This window comes from Diabrotica undecimpunctata, chromosome 6 (genome assembly GCF_040954645.1).
Source record: "Diabrotica undecimpunctata isolate CICGRU chromosome 6, icDiaUnde3, whole genome shotgun sequence".
In the NCBI taxonomy this organism is placed as follows: domain Eukaryota; kingdom Metazoa; phylum Arthropoda; class Insecta; order Coleoptera; family Chrysomelidae; genus Diabrotica; species Diabrotica undecimpunctata.
Window position 1 is genome coordinate 5,116,459 of NC_092808.1, and position 23,394 is coordinate 5,139,852.

At 34.4% G+C, this 23,394-nt stretch overlaps 4 protein-coding genes across 7 annotated transcripts in view; 2 read left to right on the forward strand and 2 right to left on the reverse strand.

Moving 5' to 3' along the window:
- Positions 1-621: 621 nt before the first annotated feature.
- Positions 622-7,548, reverse strand: LOC140443029 (uncharacterized). The gene is made up of 6 exons (XM_072534057.1): positions 7,339-7,548; positions 6,483-6,877; positions 5,552-5,952; positions 4,639-4,854; positions 4,287-4,477; positions 622-1,016 (listed from the first exon to the last, which is right to left on the reverse strand). Exons 1-6 carry the CDS (start codon positions 7,477-7,479, stop codon positions 750-752), a joined length of 1,611 nt encoding a protein of 536 aa, XP_072390158.1. The 5' UTR covers positions 7,480-7,548; the 3' UTR covers positions 622-749.
- A 75-nt stretch (positions 7,549-7,623) lies between these two features.
- On the forward strand, positions 7,624-11,811 carry LOC140443030 (uncharacterized). The gene is made up of 5 exons (XM_072534058.1): positions 7,624-8,050; positions 8,343-8,912; positions 9,792-9,942; positions 11,066-11,276; positions 11,336-11,811. The coding sequence occupies exons 1-5, from the start codon at positions 7,904-7,906 to the stop codon at positions 11,793-11,795; spliced, it is 1,539 nt and encodes a 512-aa protein (XP_072390159.1). The 5' UTR covers positions 7,624-7,903; the 3' UTR covers positions 11,796-11,811.
- Positions 11,812-20,194: 8,383 nt separating this feature from the next.
- Positions 20,195-23,394, forward strand: part of per (period circadian regulator) — a 103,076-nt gene continuing 99,876 nt past the window's right edge. For all 4 annotated transcript variants that reach the window (XM_072534059.1, XM_072534061.1, XM_072534060.1 and 1 more), the window contains exon 1: positions 20,195-20,374. The gene's annotated coding sequence lies outside the window, so the exon portion shown is untranslated. The remainder of the gene's footprint in view (positions 20,375-23,394) is intronic.
- On the reverse strand, positions 21,320-21,715 carry LOC140443396 (uncharacterized). Its single transcript, XM_072534636.1, has one exon. The coding sequence runs from the start codon at positions 21,713-21,715 to the stop codon at positions 21,320-21,322; it is 396 nt and encodes a 131-aa protein (XP_072390737.1).

Genomic DNA, 23,394 nt, shown 5'->3' on the forward strand with positions numbered 1-23,394 from the left:
GGAGGGGAGAACTGTTTGTCTCAAGCTGGTCATTCAGAATTATATTTGTGTTTTTTAATTTGTTGATTTCCATAGATTCTAACAAAGATAGCTTAAGGCCTTTATTTTGAATGTGTAGAATTTTAAATTCGAGAAGTTTTGAAAACAAAGTTTTCAGTGTTTTATTGTTACATAAAATGAATTTCCATCAAATAACGGTCGAATCCATCAATTATTTGAAAGAAGTAGATTGGGTTAGTCAATATGACGTATCCAAACGACACCAGCAGATTTTCTGTTCGAGCTTATGTAAGAATGAAACATATAATCACTTAAGTTCGCTAAATAATATAAGTTATACTTTAAATCACTTCACTGTTTGTCACTGTTTGTAAGTTTATTTAAGTGAACTTAAGTAAATTTATGCCATTAAAAAAAGTTTCAATGCAAGTACTTCTTCAATTTATTGAAAATATGGTAATCGAATAGTATCAGATCTGGGGAGTGGGTTGGACAAGTCAAAATATGCAGTACAAACGATTCGAACAGATCCTGAGCAAGCAAGGTTCAAGTAGGAGTGAAATACGTACAGTGACGAAACCTTCAGTTATAGAATTATATACGAAAGTCAAACTGTTAAACTTTATCAACAAATAAAATATTTTTTTTATTTTAAGTAATGTAGTGTCAATTTTCTAGGTTAAAAAATCACTGATGAGTACTTTAAGTAGAAAAAATAGTAACTGGAAGTTCACACCTAAAAATCTAGACTAAAAACCTGGCAAAAACTCTGTATTAAAAACCCCCGTTAGAAATATCGGTTTGGCTTCTACTACGCACGCAGCCTTGTCGATTTTTTCCAAAGTAGAAGGCACTTTTGACGGATTCTTCTCGACGTGAGTCTTTTTATGCGTTTTCAACGCCGAACTTTGTCTAAACGCCTGGCCGCATTCGTCGCATATAAACGGCTTCTCTCCGGTGTGGATTCTTTGGTGGGAGGTGAGGTCGTTAGACTGCGAGAAAGCCTTGTCACAAAACTAAAAAATATACGTAATTAAATTATAATTATGCTTCTGGATATTTAGATATTTATGTAGTTGTATATCTTTATATATAAAAATCTCGTGGCACGGTGTTCGTCCAAGCTAATATTCAAAAACCACTTAACCGATTGCAATAAAATTTTGTGAAAGTGTATTTGTTCGTCAAACTTAGGAGATAGGATATTTTTTATCTTGATGAATGACCATTATTTTTTTAATTGTAAATTTAAAATGTTTTATATGAAAGTAACGAATAAAATTCAATATTATTCAATATTAACATCTCAAATTCAAAGTAATGATTCCAAATGAATTTTATTGTTTATTGAAAATCGAGCAACACTTTTTTGTGAATTTATTATTTGATCAATACATTATATGGTGTAAATAAATAAATTTTCAAAGTCAAAGTCATTTTGACAGCTGTCCAATAATTTATGTTTAGGCTAGCTTGAAATTTCAACATGAATAGACTGACGTCTGAACGACGCTTCCGAATTGTGCAAGTTTAATCACCAGAGCAATTAATTCGATTAAAGATGGTATGTTTTTGCACCACGATCATAGTTACTGTTGCTTTCGAACGAGAGAAAGACCCGAACGAGTCCATCCGCCATCGTGCGCAAAAATTAGAGCTATATCCATCAATTTTATGGAAGATTTTGTAAAAGATCTTGGTTTTCGTGTTTACAAAATCCAAGTTGTACAAAAATTGAGGCCGCACGATCAACATGATCAATGGAACCAAAACAAGATTGCTGTTATGCACTACGTGTTTCGTTTTCCTTAAACTCCCTCTCTATGTTTAGTATCCGTTGGTTTTCGTTCTCATAAGCGATTTTGTTTAGCGATGAAGCTCACTTTTGATTGAATGGCTGCGTAATTACGAAAAACTGTCGTATTTGGAGTAAAGATCATCTAAAAGTACATGTTGAGACATCGTTACATCCATACACCGTTTGGTGTGCTTTATGAGATAGCGAAATCATTGGTCAATCTACACTCAATGGCGACCGCTATAGAGTATGGTTACTAATTTTTTTGTTTCTGAATTGAATAACCTTGATGTGGAGGAGCTGTGGTTTCAACTAGATGGCGCAACATGTCATACAGATTGTGCCACAAGCGGTTTAGTAAAAGAACCGTTTGATGACCGTATAATTTCACGTTTCTGATCTTTAAGTGAATTGGACTCAAAGATTGTGCGCCCCAACGTCGCTAGACAATTTTCTGTAAATACGAGGATAGATTGATATTAAACTAGCCTTTGATAGATGGCGCTACTTGACACCGAATTGGTTTCGGTGTTGACATTTGCAATTCATGACATGACGTCTGTCAAAATTTTAAGTTTTAAAAACAGTTTGGTTTTTACAGCCGTCAAAAGCAAACAAATTTTGTGTTTTCGGGGAAATGGAAAAAGTCAAGTATCGTTCTGTGATTAAGTTCCTCCACAAAAAGGGTAAAACGAATGTGCAAATCAAAGCCGACCTGGACGAAGTTTATGGTGAGGTTGCACCTTCTTTAGCAACAGTAAAATTTTGGAAAGCTGAATTTGTTCGTGGTCGTACGAGTGTTTTTGATGATGAGCGACCCTGGAGGCCAAATGAAGTCACCACGCCGAAAATGATCAACAAAGTCCATGACATAATTATGGCAGATCGTCGAATTAAGTTCCGCGAGTTAATAGAGATCCTAAACATTTCCTACGAACGCGTACACAACATCATTCACCATCATTTGGACATGAAAAAGCTATCCGCGCGAGGGGTGCCGCGTTTGCTGACAATCAATTGCCGATTTATCACCGTTGATGAAACCTGGGTGCATTATTACACACCGGAAACCAAAGAACAGTCGAAACAGTGGCGCAAACGCGGCGAAGGGCCGCCGAAGAAGGCAAAGAGTGCACATTCGGCCGGCAAAGTGATGGCAACTGTTTTCTGGGATGAGAAGGGCATCATCCACATCGACTACTTGGAAAAAGGAAAAACAATCAATGATGAGTACTACGCAGCATTATTGGATCGATTCGATGCCGAATTGCGTCGAAAACGCCCCGGTTTGGAACGCAAAAAGTGCTCTTTCACCAAGAGAATGCACCGGCTCACCGAGCGGCCGTCGCCATGGCAAAATTACACGAATTGGGCTATGAACTGGTTGAACACCCACCGTATTCCCCAGATCTTGCCGCCAGCGATTTTTTCCTGTTTCCAAACCTAAAAAAATTGCTCGGAGGACGCCGTTTCACAACAAATGATGAAGTCGTCGCTGAAACTTCGGCCTATTTTGAAGAACTCGAGCAAAAGTACTATTCGGATGGGATGAAAAAAATTGGAACATCGTCTTACTAAGGGTATCGAGCTAAAAGGGGACTATGTTGAAAAATAAATTGATTTAATTCCAAAAAGCTTGTTTTTCCTATCAAAGGCTAGTTTTATATCAATCCACCCTCGTATATGTAAAGTCACTAGTCTACATTGATCAGTCAGAAACGCTTGAAGTCTTAGAGGACAATAGTCACCGCGTTTTTGCATATATACGACGACAAAAACGTTGCAAAAAGTTATCAAAAACCAGACCTTTTGACTGGACTACATCCAAATCAACCGAGGCAGCCTCAAAATCATATGTGAATAGAAATGGCAAAAGATTACATAATTATCTTTTGAATAAAGTCACTTTTAGGTTAATTTAAAAGAATTATCTTTGTTTTATCCCATTTAAAACTTATAAGCCTCTAAAAAACATCCTTTATATTGCGCATGTTTGCTGCTCGAAGAATCAACATAAAAATACAAGATTGAAGATGTTTTTTCGATGACCTCAGGATGATAGAAAGGGTACAGAAAGATATAAACATTTATTTATACCAAGAAACTATTACCGATAATTAAAAAACTGATAGTTTAACCTAGAATCATTACCAGCTACGAATATTGTACAAGTAACTCATGGTACAAGAATTTTACATTTGGGAAGGCTGAATCGCTCCTCAACAAGTTAAAAAAACTTAGTTTATTACACTATAATTAAAATATTAAAACTCGATTACAATTATCGCAAACTTGTGACAGCTGTTGAAGTTAAAATTCTAAGACTAAGACTTTCATATTAAATTATTATTTCAGGGATTTTTAGTAGAGTTGTTAAAAATGTTTTTTACATGGCCATACTGTTTTTTGATAATCCCCAATTATTTTTAATGTATAAAGCATACTTTAAATAGATATATAATATGAAATGGTTAAAAATATTGCTTACCTTGCATTTATAAGGCTTTTCTCCAGTGTGCGTCCTTTTATGTCGTGCCAATATACCAGATCTTGAAAATTTCATTTTACAGGTATCACATTCGTACGGTTTCTCACCAGAATGAATTCTCTTATGTTTAGTGAGTGAACTCGATGTTGTAAAACCGTGATTGCAAACTTGGCACACGAATGGCCTGGCACCTACAACCAATAAAGAATATAAATATCAATTTATATTACATTGCTGTCATACATTAAGAAATAGAAGGTTCTTATATTCTTATATTCAAGTATGTGAAAGTGGCTGTTTTGTCAGAAGTACTCAACCATTACTGCATTGCATAAATATTTTCTTTACTTACCAGTATGTTTTCTAAGATGTGCAGACAATTCTCCTTTACTGGCGAAACCATTTCCACAAGTACTACATAAATGAGCTTTAACTCCACTATGTCTCACTGTGTGTTGTCGTAAATTTCCCAACTGATTAAAACCTTTCCCACATGTAGAACACAAAAAAGGCTTTTCTCCATTATGAGTACGCATATGGTCCCTCAAATTTGAAATTTGGTTAAAGCCTACAATAGGAAATCGGTCACTGCATAACAAAAATTAAACCAATCATATTAATATGTATTTTAACATGATTAAATTTTAAAATATCTACCCGAAAGATTATGGGAATCTATGTCATTTTCCTAACTAGAGAAAGAAAACGGCAATTAGACTATGAATCATCTAAGCAGAGATACAGGAACTGAAATTTCTAAAACAGAGGTTATTTGTGCGATAAAAGGGATGAAAACCAATAAATGGTCGATCAAACACTAGTTGTTAAATAGTTTAAAGATGGCAAAGATGAAAATTTCAGTGAGATTATTCAATAAAGTAAACACAACAAGCCTCATATGACGAGAAAAGGAACTTTAAAAACAACCATATCAATTAGTCTTATGTAATGCCTTATGATAAACATATTGAAATTTTCAGAAACAAAAAACTGTACGATTGAGATTTAAGATTAATATTGAACATCAACTACAACTACAGGGCAGCAGTAAAAATAGGGTGTAAAATATCATAATGAGTAGCAGTAATGAGGGAGTCAGACAATGATGTAAATTGCAACCTTTTGCTGATGAGATAGCAAAATTATTTGACAATTTATAAAATCTACAAAGAACATTGAATAAAATAATAAGATACAGTGCATTGCATTAACAAAATATACAATTTCTATAGAAACTAGAACACTAGAATAAAGAAGTTACAAACCTTTACAGCAAATATCACAGATATGTGGTTTAAGACCAGAATGTCCATTCATGTGGTTCCTAAGTTGTTCCTGTCTATGGAAACGCTTCTCACAAAATTCACACTTAAATTGCTTGTCCATAAAATGAGCCGTTCTCAAATGCCTATTCATATGAGCCAATTTAGAAAACTTTTTCTGGCATATCTCACAACTGACGTTATACTCTTCTTTAAGATGAGATTTTAAATGGATGTCTAGATCTTCTTTATGTATAAAAATTGTTTCGCAACGATTACATGAATAAACATAATCTTCTCTTTTTATATCAATAATGTCATCATCATCATCATCTTCAATAGGGTAGCTAGTATCAAATTCCATCTTCTGGTCTTCCATTTTCATGGCATGTGCTATCCTGTGCCTATAAATTGATAATAATAGCATTTTTACCTAAATAGATACAGCCTAAACTTTATTTGGTATCGAGATAGTGTTATAAACTCCCAGTTATCTATCCCAAAGACTTACAAAGTAGATAAAAATATTTTAGTAAGTCTCTGTAAGCTTTTCTTTATTTTATTTAAACCCTTTTATCATGAAATCATCAATATATTATTTAATTCCACAGCTATAGTCTGTATAAATTGTAAAAAATTAATTTGATAAACTATCGCCCCATAAAAAATTGTTTTTAAGGAATGTCCACATCTATTATTCTCTCTATTAATACCAAAGTTAAAAAGCTAATGATCCACTCATGACAATACTAGAAGTACTTATTTCTCTCAAAAACATTGAGTTATAGCTTTCTTACATATGATTTGTATTAGTGTAAAAAGAAATGGTAAAAATATTGGATCAGAAAAATAATTATATAGTTTGATAAGTGTTTTCACAGACAAAATACCAGCAGTTACAATTACATATCACAAAGAATAAGAAATTACTCACCTTAAAAGCAAATCATTTCTACTAAACTGTTTGTTGCAAATATCACAATTGAACTCTTTAACTTTTGGTTTGTCTTTAGGAACCTCTTCTTCTTTTGGATCACTAGAATCTTCATCGCTGTATTCACTATATTTATCAAAGAAATTATCAAAGTGCTCCAAATTTTCATCGATTTCATTTTTGTTGCTTGGTTCTTCACATTTTACAGTATCTTCTAAAACACTGACATCGTCAACCTTTATAAAAACACCATCATATATTTCAGAAGACTTTTTTAATCTCTCCCTTAGGGATTTATCACTTTTTTCACATTTTAGTTTAAAGAGATATAAATTGACAGTGTCAGTGGCACAAGACTTACATATTTGTTCAGGTAAACCATCTCCTAAGGTTACCTAAAAGATAATAGTAAAGCATTAACAACACAACTTCTCTAGGCTGAATGTAGTAGGGAGAAATCCAAACAAAATCACTGATTATGTACACTGTAGCACTAAATATGTAAAAAATCACAGGTTATATGTACAGTACATATTTTTTCCAGTATTTCTTAAAAACATAGCTTAAAACATATCAGGGGAAATAATGTAGTGTATTAAACTTTTCTATGAAAATAACTTAAAAAAAACATAACATTTCAAGTTACAATAACAAATTTTCTGTATGTTGCCACTAAATTGTTGAAAATATCAATTAATATTAATTAACAACTTGCCTATCACTTAAACAAGCCATTACATGACTTATTATTGATTCCAGACAACGCATTTTTATAGAAAAGCTATAGAAATGCTGAAATATACATTCCCTTAGTAAATGTTATTGAAAAATAATTATTTAAATAACCTAGTTTTACCTGAACAGAAGCACAGGCACTCATCATTTCGGATATATGAAGGGCCGTTCCGGAACTGGGTTCTGGTACAAAAACTGACTGGAATTGTCCCTGTTCGGTAAGACACGCTCTACAAATATTTCGAAGTTCACATTCTTCCATTTTTTTCAAATCTTCGAAAACTTTTGGCAATCAATCGAATTTTAATGCCAGTGTTTCTAGAATTGTTGATATTATTTAGGTACTGTCAGTAGATGGCGTTTACGGTTTTGTTCACATGATTTCTGTCACATTTTTGTGACATGTGTCATGGTCCATTTAAAAAGAATAATAATATATTATTTAAAAAAATAATTATTTTCAGTAATTATTGTAGAAGTTTAATTTCACTCTAAGTAACAAACAAAGTGCATGTGGATGAACAAATTTTTCAAAGTATTGTGAATCAATTGTCGTATATTTTTAAATCTGTGTAGAACTAAATCCGCCGCCAATAATCAAATGTTTGTTGCTAACTTCATATTACCTGTTGCCAGAGTTAGTGTTAAAAAGTGTTAATTCAGTAATTTTAGAAAATTAATTAAATATGAGAATACCGGGAGAAATATTATGCGACCTAACGAAATTTAAGTTGAAAAATGTTTGTCGAATATGCATAACTGGCAAACGGTACATGAGAAATATTTATAGAACCAAAATTCCTAAAATGTTGAAAGCTTGTTATTTGTCTGAGGTAATTTCTATATTCATTGCAGGGATTAATTACAATAAATGTTGCATTCAAAATAAATAGTTGAGACCTCCTATTTATCTGTGATGAAAAATTGATTTTTAAATTATTGTAAATTTTCTGTTCTACATTACAGTAATATTTTAATGAGATTTTTCCTTTCTTGTTAATTTTTCTATTCAATACAGTTATAGTGCCCATATCTGTTGACTTCGAAAAATAAAACTGGCGGCAAAATTAATTTACAGTTTTTAATTTTTTTTTAAATCATTGCCACTTATTTATATTCTTTCAGATATCTGAAAATGATGGTTTGCCCAATAAAATCTGTGGAAATTGCATTCTAGCGATTACAAAAATTTACAACTTTAAGAAAAATGTGGAGCATAATACCAGGATACTAAGAGAAATAGTATTAAATGAAAAGAATATATTCAGTCATAACAGGATTGTAGGAAATGATGTTAATAATGAAAACTTTGATATCTCCTTAGATCAATCAGTAACTGAAAAGCCATACTGTATAGAAGACCTACCAATATTGATTAATAATCCACTACATTTAACATCAGATAAATCAGAGTCTTTAACATCAGTAAGTACAGATTCTTTTCAGATATACACTGAAGATGTACCTCCCTTAATACCAATATGGGATGATAACAAATCAGGCTCTGCTGATAACCTATTTCAAGATTTACCTCAAGATGCTCCTCCATTGGTTCCTATAAAGAATCCACACATAAAGAGATTGGTGAATGTTATACCAAAATTGGAGTATAAGTGCTTTATTTGTAGTGAAAAGTTTCAAGATGTCACATATTTGAAGGAACATACAATTAAATGTAAATCAAAGAACTTCCAGGTAAGTATAATATTTGTTTTAATAAGCCTCACATTTGTTGATCTTGAAAAATCATATGTTGTTGTTCTGTTGTTAGAGGATTGAGACAAGACTAATGACAACCCTGTACCTATATATAACTAAACAACTCTCAATATGTAGTTAAAAAAAGTACAAAATCATGATGAAAATATTTGAAAATGAGTTTGACATTAAAAATACTTGAAAAACACTCAGAAAATAAATTTTGTGAATAAGAAAACCTGATGATGGTTTAATGAAGTCCAAGAAAAAGTAAAGAAGAACTTGAGACTAAGAATGTCATGCAAATAGGTGTAAGATTATCAACATTATAAGTTTGCCAAACAGAAAATAAAGGATATCCAAAAATATATAAAATGTGACAAACATTTGACAAAAATATTAGATATTTATAATAAGAGAACAATAAAATAGCAGTGCACAACAAAAAGATATAAAACATTACTGGAAAAAATATTTTGATAACATACAAAGATCTTCACAGAAAAAACAGTAGAACTTTGATGGCAGTACCATCTACAATACTGCTTAAGAAAAACTAATGAGGAATTTGCTCAAGTACTTAGTACAATAAAATAATAAAATATAAAGCAATTAGACTAGATTTTGCCCCTGCAGGGGATAGATAAGTTGTCTAACAGTTTATTTAGCAGATTTATGGATGGAAACCGAATAAATGCCAGATGAATACAGAAACAGAGTGGACAGTATGATTGCCAATATACAAAAATCAGCCACCTATGTCTCAACTAATCTCAACTCTCAACTAGTCTCAACATCTCATCAACAACAAAGAAAACAAGCAGCTGAAATGTTTTTGTTTTTCTCTATACATCTTTGTAACTAATTTTTTTTTAGTGCAGTATTTGTCAGAAAACATTCAGCGAGAGGAAGAAGCTTATTAGTCATCTTAAAGGTCATAAAACAGTTAAAGATCATCTGTGCAAGATCTGTAGTAAAAAGTATGCAAATCCAAGTACTTTTCGTATTCATATGATGTCTCATACAGGTTAGTATTTCTAGAAATGTCCCAGAAGCTGTTTTTGACAATTACTGAGTATTAAGCTTTTTCTCACCCAAAAATACAGTTTAAGGCACATATAGGATGTTTCATTAAGTGTTTCATATCTTTAAATTTAAAATTAAAAAAGTATCTCTGTGATATCATAAAAAAATTTATTTGTTTGAAAGACCTGTTAATGCCATTATGTATGGGATATAAATCCAAATATTTCTATGACTCTGGCACATAAATCAGATTGAATTTGACTGCTAGCATGAGTTATGTTGGATTTGAGGGTAACTGTATAGATATCTTACTTAAGAAAATCATACAAAAAAGAAACTAACAGGGTCAAATCGCATGATCTCGTTGGTGAGTTCACATTACCACCAGATGACTATGTCCTCAAATCGTGTGTGTAGAATGTCTAATGTGCCATAAGCTGTGTTGCACATAGCGGCATTCTGTTGAGACCACATGGCATTGGTGTCAATATCATCCAATTTAAGCTAAAAGAAGTTAGCAATGATCGATCTATAGCGCTCACTGTTGACGGTGATGGCCTAATCAACGTCGTTCTTAAAGAAATATGGACCGATAACGCTGGTCGTTAGCCTAAAATCCACACCAAACAGTGACTTCCAGGATACATTAGACGCTCTTGACAGATCTTACGTTTCGTTGACGTACGGGTTTTTGGTTGATTCTTTGCTGGTTTTTAACTAAAATCTGTATTAAATGTTGTACTTGTTTAATTGGGAACAAGAAGAACAAGGTCCGCCCACGAGAGTCTTCTATTAGAAGAATCATACATTGTTGTTTGATTCCTACGATTTTTACCATGGTCCTTCGAGCCGGATATCTGCATCCTATTCAGTAAATTTTTACACACTTTGGGATTAACTACACCAGAGTAACCCAAAGTTATCTAAAAATATCGTGACAATTCAAAAATATGAATGATTGTTTAATGGAACAAACAAATTTTTGAGGATTTTATATTTCATGAAATTTTGCTAATTTTTTGGTAATAGCAGTATTTTATAGAGCTGAATATGATTTATTTGATTTATAAATTGAAAATTGATATTAAATTACTAGACGGAAGTAAGTGTAATCTGTTTTTTAGGTGAGCGACCATTTAAATGCAACATTTGTAGTAAAGGGTTCGTAAGGTGGGCTGAAGTAAAGTTACACATGAACACCCACGAAGATAAACGACCTTTTTCATGTGATATTTGTCAAAAAGCTTTCAAAAGTCGGTCTAACTTAGAACGGCATAAGAGAATCCATCTTGGAATTGAACCTTATAGTTGTACATACTGCCCAAAATCTTATAAGTAAGTTAACCTATAAGGCACAAAAATTTCTCTTATAATGACTTATTTCATAATTTTAGGCAATTAGTAAACTTAACAGCGCACATTCGAACCTACCACACCAACGAACGCCCATTTCTATGTAACATTTGCGGCAAAGGTTACATCACATCTTCTCGGTTAAATCGGCATATGTTGAGCCATTCCGAACACAAACAATTCAAATGTAAGGTGTGTCCGAAGTCTTATGCCAACTACACTGATTTGCTCAGTCACGAATGCTACCATCAAGGCAAAAACGTTGATGATTTGAAGAAATATTCTTGCGATAAATGTAGCTTAAAATTCTTTTACCGTTGTAGGTTAGTAAAACATCAAAAAACACACGAGAAGACTGCGGAAAGTAACATTTGTAGTAAAGAGCTTAGTAGACATTTAATTTTAGACCATAGTATTAGTTTATCTACGGAGAATGCAACAGTTAATGACGAAGAAATCGTAGTAGCCAAAAATACTACAATTTATTCACTAACGGCATAAAATTAGTAATTAAAAATTCAACCAAAACCTTGTTTTTATTTATTCCTTTACCTTTCAGAATTCAAACACATTTTGGAAGTGATACTGTAATTGTTATAGTTTTCTGTGTCTATATCTCCAAGTGTCATGCTCATGTCAAGATGGATGCTGTAGCCTTGCAATCGCAGTTTGGTTTACTTTCTCGTTCAACGAATCTATTTTTTTAGAGCAGCAGTAAACAGAATACACATGATCATAATGATTGGCAATCTATGAAAGGTCGTTCTTTAATTCCTTTAGTTAAGGGCGTTTGAGCAGTATTTTTTTTTTGTTTTATAGTAATTTCGATATTCGTTGACTATATGAAGCGATTACAACTCTTTTAAGTAAAGTCTCTCTAGACAACGTCGTAATTGATTACTAAAACAACTAAAACTTTGGTTTTAGTCATTTCAGCAGTTTATTGTGCGCCAAGTTATCAACTAACAAGAATGGATTTGAAACACTTTTTAGATCATTAGGACCCAGGTTCTTAGTGTGGCTACAATGCAAAACACAAGAGCTGGGGCTCAAGATTATCCCCCCAGGAAGAGGTACAGTCCTATACTATGTGGTGAAAGAAATGCAACTAAAGTATCTCTCAACGTACAAACCAACTTACTGGCGAACCGATCGAAGTAGACTGCCTGATCTACTCTTGACTTTTTTATCTATAAAGTAATATCAAAAGAATACCTGCACATAGAATCGAATGAAGGCCTATCGTCAGATCAGCGCCGGTTTACCCAGCGGTCCTTTCGGGGCTGTAGCACTGGGTGGTTGAGGGTTCCAGAGCGGTACACGCGAAGCGCGTGCTGTTCCGAAATTATATGTTTATGGTAAAATAAACAGGTAAATAAACAGATGGGCGGACCATTTTGAAGAACTGCTTAGCGGCAACCACGAAGATGGCGAGATTGAGGATCCCATGTTTCAAATGAATGAAGATGATTGGCAACCACCCCCCACCGAAGAAGATATTAGAAAAGCCATCGCAACACTGAAAAATAATAAAGCTCCCGGTTCGGATAATCTCCCTGCCGAACTTTTCAAATATGGCGGCAACCCCCTCATGAAACACATGCATAAACTGATAACTGCAATCTGGCAACAGAAAGAAACACCCACAGACTGGAAGTTAGGTGTACTGTGTCCTATACACAAAAAGGGAGACATGATGGTGTGTGATAATTATAGAGGCATCACTCTACTCAATATGGCATATAAAGTGTTGTCCAACGTATTGTACAAAAGACTCCTCCCCTACGCCGAACAAATAGTGGGAGGATATCAGTGCGGTTTCCGTCCTAATAAATCAACAACGGACCAGATATTTACAGTGAGGGAGATCCTTGAAAAAACCCTAGAGTTCGGCGTCGACACCCACCACATATTTGTTGACTTCAAAGCCGCATACGACTCCGTTAATAGAAATAAACTTCTACTTGCTATGGTAGAATTTCGCATTCCATTTGATCTTGTCCGGTTAACTGAACTTACACTCACAGTGGCATTAGAAAAAATAATTCGAGAATCGCAGATTACTACGAATGGTACTATCTTTAACAAATCCGTACAAATTGTCGGATACGCAGATGACATAGACATCATAGGTAGGTCCACAGAATCTCTGACTGAAGCATTTCGGTCGTTAAGAGCATCTGCACACAGAATGGGACTAAATATAAATGTTCAAAAGACCAAATATATGTGTTGCACTAGGTCAAGCAACCCGACACCTACACGAATAATAATTGATGACCTAGAACTGGAAGGTGTTGACACCTTTATATACTTAGGGTCGCTGCTAACCAAAGATAACAACGTCAGTGAAGAAATAAAAAGAAGAATAGTGCTCGCCAATAAGTGTTACTATGGCTTAAGAAGACAGATGGCCTCAAAAATGCCTAGAAAAATTAAACTGACTGTACTAACATATGGTTCAGAAACTTGGACACTAACACAGAATGACCAAGAATTGCTCAAACGTTTTGAGCGAAAAATACTAAGACGAATATATGGAGGCATAAAAGAACAAGGTTTGTGGCGCAGGTGTTACAATTTTGAGTTGTATAGAAGATTTGGAGAACCTGACATTGTAAAATTCATTAAGGTAGCACGCCTCAGATGGATAGGTCATGTAATCAGATGAGAGGAAGATGCCATAGTCAGAAAAGTTTTTGACCGAAGAGGGCCGATCGGACAACGAAGAAGAGGAAGACCGAGACTTAGGTACCAAGACAACCTAGAAAATGATTTGAAGTCTATCGGAATTAGCGCATCGAGAAGAGTTGCCAGAGACAGGGGCGAATGGAGGATTGTTCTGAAGAAGGCTTTGGCTCATAAAGAGCTGTAACGCCACTGATGATGATGATGATGATGATGGTAAAATAAAATTTGCATTCAAATCCATATGATATAATAATAATAAAATTTTGTTTTATCGTTAACTTTGAAACTTAACAATTTATAAATAAATTATTATTATTACCGTCGACGTATATGGTTTATGCACGGTGTTCAAATGTGAGATAACGTACAAACATGCCGTTGTAAAATTATATCATTTTACAGCGTTTAAGAATAGTGTGCACTGCAAACACCGCAAAATTGTAACACCGCGTTTGTACCGTACAACTAAACTACGGTAAGAGGTTTGTCTTACATTTGAAACTGTATAAGTAATTATAATCTGTAAATAAAACATTAATATAATAAATAATCATAAGAAAAATATGGAAGGGCGGAAACAACCTGGATCTTTCTGGCGTAAAAGGAAACAAGAAAAGCAGGAAAGGCAAAATAAAATTTTGGAAGGTATACCCAAAATGACAACATTTTTTACAACGGATGGAAATCAAGAAGACGACACTACAAATATTTCCCAACGCGGTCCTAGTTCTAGTGCTACTAGTGATAAATATATTCATATTCGACCACATGAACCTATTTTGGAGACTTCATAATCAGTACCAGAGCAGTTAGTATCACCTGTTTAAAATGTATTAGAAGATTATGAAGCAACCACCAGTAACTAGGGTAAGGCATATTCGGGTAAATACAAAAAGATAACCGTGCCTTACAAATGGTAACTAAAATAGGACAATAACAAATAATTTTTTTTATTTATTTTCAGATCCAAAACAGGATTTACCTACTTTTAAAGATCCAGGCTTTTTGGCAAGATTGCCATAATTATGCAGAAATGATTCTAGAAAAATGGGTCGAACAGAATCTTACAGACATAGACTTTTCAATATCAAAAAGCAATTTCGGGGAACAAAACAGGTATGCCAGTAAGGAAATATTTTATAAAAAACCGGTTAATGGAGAAGTGGTTCGCTGCGATCGGGCAACTTACTCCGAGAGCACTGGCAATATATTTTGTCTTATTTAAAAAAAAAAGGAACCAATTTAAAACAGGATATTCATTATGGAATAAAAGTAAGGAAAGATTTGACGAACACGAAAGATCCAATGATCATATAGATAATCTGAAAATTTATATGACTCGCTTATTAAAGCAAGGAAGAGTTGATGTAGAACTCGAAAAGGAAATTAGCACTGCGAAAGAATATTGGGTTAAAGTACTAGAAAGAATTATACGTAAAAAAAAGTTTCTGGCTACCAGGGAATTGGAATTTAGAGGTACTCATGAAAGAATTGGCGAAAAACGTAATGGAAACTACTTAGGTTTACTGGAACTATTGTCAGAATATGATACATTTTTAAAAGATCATATTAATAAACGAGCAAATTTAGGTAAGGGCAAAACGTCATATCTATCTATCAAGATACATGTAACAAATACTGAATATTATGTTCAATCGAGTCATTGATGAGGTTGTTAGGCAAATAAATGCAAACAAATACTATTTTATAAGTGTAGATTCAACACCTGACATAATACACAGCTTGATAGAGCAAGCGATAAAAGGCAAAATCGGGGAGGATCAGACAGGCTTCACGGCAGGAAGATCATGCATAGACCACATATATATACTGGAACAACTGTTGGAAAAGAAAAAAGCAAAAAATAGAGATATACACTTGGCATTTGTGGACCTGAGAAAGGCGTATGACTCTGTACCAAGGTCAGAGCTATGGGAGGCAATGTACAAATTAGAAATACAGACGGAACTCATAGAAGCTACAAAAGCTCTGTACAAAGAAAATAAAGTGTCCATTAAAATGGGATCAAGAATCATAGGAGACTTCACCACAACAAAAGGGCTCCTGCAGGGTTGTTCCACATCTCCAACCCTATTCAAAATATACTTAGAAAAAGCCTTGACTACATGGAAAAGAAAATGCGAAGGCATGGGAGTACCGGTACGGAACGAATACCTATATACGTTAAGCTTTGCAGACGATCAGGTAGTGATTGCACAAGACCAAGACGACCTCAGCTACATGATGAAGAAACTACAAGAAGAATATACCAAGGCTGGCCTAGATATTAACCTCGCGAAAACAGAGTACCTATCTACAAGTGAACAAGACATAGAAGATCTACAGATTGATGACAACGTAACAATCAAAGGAAAGGATAAATTCAAATACCTGGGGTTTATAATCACGAAAAAGGCAACGACAGAGGAAGAAATTACACAAAGATTAGGACAAACAAGAACAGCAATCCGACAACTTAACTCAGTATGGTGGGATAGACACCTAAATATGAAGACAAAAACGCAGATTTATAAAACATTAGTGCGAAGTATTATGACATATGGGGCTGAAAATTGGATCATAAACAAGAAAAACAGCAGTAAGATAGTAGCAACAGAGATGGAATGCCTGCGAAGATGCTGCAGAGTAACAAGAATGGATAGGAGAAGTAATGACGAAATAAAGCAAAGAACATCAATAGAAACAGACATACTAACATATATAGAACAAAAAATATTAAAGTGGTATGGACATGTAAGAAGAACTAGCGACAGCAGATGGATAAAGAGAATAACCGAATGGAGCCCCATAGGAAGGAGGAAAAGAGGACGACCCCGAAAATCCTGGAGGAACGAAGTAGACGACGCCATGAGTAAGAGAGGCCTAAACGATGGAGAATGGAACAACAGAGAGAGATGGAAACGGTTGAGCGAGGGAAGGCAGTGAATACTGTAGAATCCCTAAATATATATATACATAACACACCATGACCAACTTACAGTGATTTTTAGATATTGTAACAATAAAAGAAATCCTGTGGAAAGATTAATTCGTGGGATTTTAAAAAACACTGGGCATAGCTCACAAGTACTTGAGGAAACAGTTATTAGGATGTTAAGAGTCTTGAAATTAAATATTAAGAACTGTAAGAGAAGTTTACAATGATTTAGCTGTATTTGTGCTGTATGCTGCTCACTCTTTAAATTTGGTTGTCCAAAATGCAGCAGATTGTTGTTTGGAAGCAACATCTTTTTTTATGTTGGTACAAGCTATCTAGAATTTTTCTCCGTGTCTACATACAGGTGGGAGTTATTATCTTGTGCAATAAATGATTCGCCTGAGTCGGGGCAGAGTATTTTTCCCAAGAATGTGTTTATTTAAAGCATTTGTTAACGTCTCTTCCCCAATTAAAAATAGACACTCCTTTAGAATCGATACAGGTTTTATACGAAAATAAATAATATTTAGAAACCAGTAGCGCACCTAGAATTTGCCTCTGGGGGGGGTTTTGGTTGGTCACCAAAATTTTTTTTATGGTGTTACCTCCATTTTGAGTCCTTAAAATGTGTAAGTAATAGTGTCGGAATAGGGTCCTGGGGGGGGGGGGTTTTAACCCCCAAAACCCCCCCCCCTCGGTGCGCCACTGTTAGAAACGAATTCTATAGAACGGTTCACAAATTTTGTGAACCCGAACTGGTTGGGGAAAAGTTGACTTTCACACAGCTTGTAAATTCTCTTATGAATTATCTTTAAGAGATGACTCATGAGGCTTATAGTACGGTAATCTTCGCAATTTTTGACTCCTGGTTTTTTTGGAAGTGCAATAAACTCAGATTTTAGCCATTCTGTTGGTATTTCTCCAGAGTTGTATATGTTGTTGAATATCTTTGCGATTATTGCTATTGATTCGTTGTCCATTAGTTTGAGTAGTTCTGTTTGTATATTATCAGGTTCTGCCGCTTTGCCATCCTTTAACTGTGATATTGCGAAGTAAACTTCCTGCTGTAATATTCTTGGTCCATCATTTACCTCTTCTTCTAGCTCAAAGGTGTTTGGTCTTCAAATAGTTTTTCTAGATATTCTTTCCACGTTCTTATTTTACTCTGTTTGTCCAAGATGATATTTCCGTCAGAATCAGTTATATTTCCTTTATGCCTTCGTCTTTCATTCCTTCATACTTCTGTCATATTTCTTAAAGTTAAGTCTACACGAAGTATTTCTTAAGATAGTACATGTATCATACTAAACCTTGGCCGCTAATGTATTTTAGTCAAAGGCACAGCATAGTTTGTTCCTTATGCTGTGTCCAGATATATCTTACATATCTCTGGCTGTGTCAAAGGCGAGCATTGGAACATGTGTTCCGTCCTTACTGAAGATATTGTTGCCAGAGTTGTACGTTGGGAAAATATCGAGAATTCGTCATCTTACCCGATTCGTCATCTTACCCCTCTTTCCCCTACCTTGGGACAAAAACTAAGTAAAAATTTTCAGTTATTCATAATAAAACTAGAAACTTAGAATAATTATGGATGTGTACTAGAGACAAAATGCAATGAACACCGCTTAATCAGTTTAATGAGTCACCTGCTGAAACTCTTCCTTAGGATATTACACTCAAGAATGTACAAGATACTAGAAGAACTTAGCGGGTCAACACAACTCGATTTTAAGGGAGGACTAGGAACAAGAGAGGCAATTTTATGTTTGAACACTTTAATACAAAACTGTTTAGAAACGAAAAGATGTCTACCTCACCTTCATCGACTACGAGAAGGCATTTGACAATGTTAAACATGATATCATGATGGAACTACTACATAGGGCCAACATTGACCAGAAGGAGATCAGAATTATTCAGAATCTATACTGGAACCAAATGGCAAAGGTGAGGATTGATCAAGACCAATATACGGATGAATTTGAAATCCGGAAAGGTGTCCGCCAAGGCTGCATACTCTCTCCGATGCTTTTTAATTTATATGTTGAAAATATATTTGCGGAAGCATTAGAAGACACAGTGATTATAACTGATACATTGGAAGATCAGCAGTTATTACTTAATAGGGTGAATAGCATAGGTAAAAAATATGGCCTCAAAATCAACATTTTGAAAACGAAATATATGGTCATTAGCAGAAACCCTCCAGAAAACCCGATAATATGCATAGGTGACGATCGCATAAAACGCGTGAAAACTTTTAAATACCTTGGCACCACAATCAATGACCAATCGGATCCACAACAAGAGATAAAAACCCGAATACAAATGGCAAGACAAGCTTTTGTGAAATTCAGACCGCTCCTATGTAATCAAAACCTAAATTTCGAAATACGCTACAGAATGGTCAAGTGCTACATATGGTCCATCTTGCTGTATGGCATGGAAACGTGGACTTTGAAAAAAACATCTATCAACAAACTTGAAGCATTTGAAATGTGGTCATTAAGAAGAATGATGCGCATACCTTGGGTGGATAGAGTTCGAAACGATGACGTCCTTAAGAGAGCCGGCGTGGAAAGAGAACTCTTTAAATTAATTAAAAAACGCAAGATTGGTTACCTTGGGCACATATTGAGAGGAGCAAAATATGAAATACCACAGTTAATCCTACAAGGGAAGATCGAAGGTAGGAGAGGAGCCGGCCGCAAACAATTATCCTGGTTAAGGAATATTAAAGAATGGACAGGAATACACAATACAGGCGAGCTGTGTCACGCCGCCAAGAACAGAATTCTAGTAATGAGATAGTCGCCTACGCACTTTGGTGTATGGCATGTTAAGAAGAAGAAGAACTAGAGATTATAGGACACAGGTATGCGTCAATATATATTTGATTTATTGAAAAACAATATTAACATGCACTTTTTTTGGAATCGTCCCAACGTACAGTGCTCTCCCCTATCTACGTACTTTGAAGTTATCATTAAACTGGATGAGGACTTTTTTTCAGTAGTGTATTTGTTTGATATTAGGTCAAAGTGTGATCAACACGAATCCGATTGATAAATAATTACATTTCCAACGCCTACGCCGAGCCAATCAAGGAACTTTCCGAATATTCCTTGTAAATATCAATCGACGTTGTCAAGGCAAAGACACAACGAGCGATTCGAGATATCAGCACGACTGTATACTGTATGTCACGTTGCAAGCATCGTGATTCCTTTGTAACTGAACTCACTCTCTCTTTGTTCGATACCCGTCTTGCGCGTTATTCTTTCTCGTTCTATAGACTTTACTGCGATATTTCGTATGATCCCTTTACATTTTCTTAACAACTCGTTCAGTGACAATCGGCCCAAGTGTTTTGTATTTTTGAAGTTTTTTAAACACTAGGAAGAGATGTTAGTTCTTAGGAGCAAAGAAGAGTTTTATATTTAAAATAGTGAGTACATTATTTTGTTTATTTTGTGCACGTTTTATATATTTTTTAAATTAACGTCTTATAGATAATAAAAATATTTAGATTAAATTTATTTCATGTAATTTTTCCAATTTTAATAGTAATTTTGATACTATCAGCTTATATAAATAAGTCCACAAATTTTTAAGTTCGTCCGGGTAGTATGGGCGCACTGGCTAGGAAAAATATTCTCATTCCATATTTTTTCACAATCTTATCTTGAAATAGTCCTCTTATAACAAGAAAAAGTACATGTTGCCAAGAGAAAATGATGGTCAAAATTATTTAAACAATTTCTTTTAAACAAATTGTAAAATTTATTTTTTTTACCCGGTAGAAGTTTTTTTGCGTTAATTGGCACATTGTGAGCAAAAAACTACTAGTAACTTTTCTCTAAAATGCTAAACTTTATTGCAACCCATTGTTTTTTAATTGTTAACCTTCCGCAGATAACGTGAAAAAGTTTAAAATTTTTGATAACGTCGGTCTAACAAACCGACTTTTTCTAATATTAAAAAAAATAGAAATTTAGCTGTAGGTGATAAATATTTGTAATAATATAATTGTGTATATTATCCTCTATACAAATATATGAAACTTATAATTTTTTTGTTATGTTAATAATTTTAAGGGGGTATTAAAAAAAAGTGTCATTTTTATGAACAGGCTTTTAATAAAATTAAAATAATTATAACAAAAAAAATAAATTCTGATTCCACTAAAACATAAATCACTTACTTTATGTTAATAAACAGGGAAAATAAAATTTTACTCTCAAAATTTACACAGATTACTGAAACTATTTCAAATTTTGGGCACCATAATTTTCAAAACAATGCCTACATAATCCCGCCAGATGTTCTAGACACAAAATTTTTTACAGTTTGCACAAGAATATCTTGTTCTTCGACTTTTTGTAGTGCTGCACTACGTACATTGTCCATGAGTTTGATTCAGGGGAGCAATATTCTCAGTTTCTATACCACATATTTCAGAAAGACGTAAACGGATTATCCTGGGAATGTTTTGCTGTTGTGTTCGTCGTCGAATATGTGGGCTAAGTAACTGAAATCCTAAATTTTCTAAGAATTTTCTTCTATCGAATTTTGTTCGGGTATTCGAGGTGTAAATGATGTAACTATTTATTCCAGCAACGTTCATGGCACTATAAAAAATGACCATTGGCCAACAACGAGTTGCACGAGCGCAATTGTAGGCTTCGCACATTTTGTCAACAACGTCGACACCGCCTTTTGTTTTGTTGTAGTCCATCATTATTTCCGGTTTGCCAGTTTCCTCGTCAACAGCATCATCGTAATGCATAGTCGATACTAACAGGATATTTCTTTACCGTTTTGGAGAATACGAAACGAGCGTACACTTATCTCTAAAAGCAAACATAATGGATTTTTCTGGTCTTACTAGTAACATTTGAGGAGGTATCTCACGTTTATTTTGACGTAATGTCCCAACTGTAGTAAGACGGTGTTGCCTTAGTATCTCCGTCAGAGGTAAGCTGGTAAAAAAGTTGTCAAGCGTGACATTTCTATTTGATCCCAAGATAGGTGAACAAAGACGAGGCACTAATGCTACATTCGAAGTATCCCGTTGCAATGGTCCGGCAGGCTGTTTCCATAAGTACACTTCCAAATTTGCAGTGTAAAACACTTTAGCGTCCACTAAGGCATATATTTATATTCCGTAGCGATTCGGTTTTTTAGGCATATAAATTTTGAAAGGACATTTACCTCGAAATTGTTCGAGTTTTTCGTCAATCGTGGTGAATGCTGACATATTGTAATGTTGGGACAAATTGGATACAAACTCGTCGTAAATTTCCCTAATTGCAGCTAATTTGTCGAATTGTACTCTTTCTTGCCTGGTAGCTTTATCGTCGAAATGAATATGTTCGTTTCAAAACAAAAACTGAAATCGTATCCGGGACATAGTAAGTCTGAATATGTCCATAGCCATTCCGTCTCTTCTAAATAAATCTTCAACGTTTTTCCGATTATTTTTACTAACACCAGAAATATATAAAAGTCCCAATATTGCTTTTATTTCTAATAAATGAGTCGGTCTAAAAGAACGATTTTGTGAAACATCATAGGCTTGCATTTCTATAAATTTGTTGGTGTAAGTAACAATTTTTTCCAATATGTTTGGAGAAAAGAAGCATTCCCATATTTCTGAAGCCTTATTTTTATGCCTTGTATCTCCCATAGGTCCAGGTAAATGTGTGAAAATATTTTCATCGTGTGTTCGAACATTCTGTGCTGATGCAGGATATTTTCGCCACGTGGTAGTTCCATATTTCCCGATAAGGCAGGGTATTCTTGAGGTACAAGGGGTTTCTTCAAGAATAGGCTTTGTTGATTTTCAAACTCCTCTTCCGAGTCTATATCCTCAATAGTTTATATAATATGGTCGTCTATCAAACTCACATCATCATCATCTGGTTCTGCCTCTGAATCATTTAAAACTTCCCCATGAAGCCGCAACAGCCATTCTTGTTCCCTCTCATAATTCATTAGAAACTTATGCCCTAAAACATAATATAAATCAGTACCGCAAATAAAAAATCAAACAAATTAGTCTTATCTCAAAATGTAACGGCAACTATAACGTCGGTGTGTGGAACCGAATCGTGTATAATATTTAAAATTCTTATTAAACGATACACGCTGTCCCTTGTTAAACTACAACTGAATAGATACAGAACAGATCATACAGGCGCGTTCGAAAGGTACTGTGTGCAGATTGAAATTAAAGAGATTAGCAGCGCCTAAACAGCGAAAATTTAAATCAGTAGGTGCGAGAGACATAACGTTATCAGCTTGTAACATTTTTTAAATTAATATATTAAATTAATTTTAATTCCTTTTACCCATGTGGATGATACGTTGATGGTCGTGTTTACGATCAGAAATTTTTATTGGGAAACTACCGAAATATGACTGAAGAATCTACCTAAGTATTTATTTAAAGACGCCGGTCTGGCG

Coding starts and splice junctions, on each gene's coding strand:
- LOC140443029 (XM_072534057.1), bottom strand. CDS start 7,479: ATGGAAGAATGTGAACTTCGAAATATTTGTAGAGCGTGTCTTACCGAA. Junction 6,878..7,338: donor GTGCCTGTGCTTCTGTTCAG/GTAAAACTAGGT, acceptor ATTATCTTTTAG/GTAACCTTAGGAGATGGTTT. Junction 4,478..4,638: donor ACATCTTAGAAAACATACTG/GTAAGTAAAGAA, acceptor TATTGGTTGTAG/GTGCCAGGCCATTCGTGTGC.
- LOC140443030 (XM_072534058.1), top strand. CDS start 7,904: ATGAGAATACCGGGAGAAATATTATGCGACCTAACGAAATTTAAGTTG. Junction 9,943..11,065: donor TCATATGATGTCTCATACAG/GTTAGTATTTCT, acceptor TCTGTTTTTTAG/GTGAGCGACCATTTAAATGC. Junction 11,277..11,335: donor TACTGCCCAAAATCTTATAA/GTAAGTTAACCT, acceptor TCATAATTTTAG/GCAATTAGTAAACTTAACAG.
- LOC140443396 (XM_072534636.1), bottom strand. CDS start 21,715: ATGCATTACGATGATGCTGTTGACGAGGAAACTGGCAAACCGGAAATA.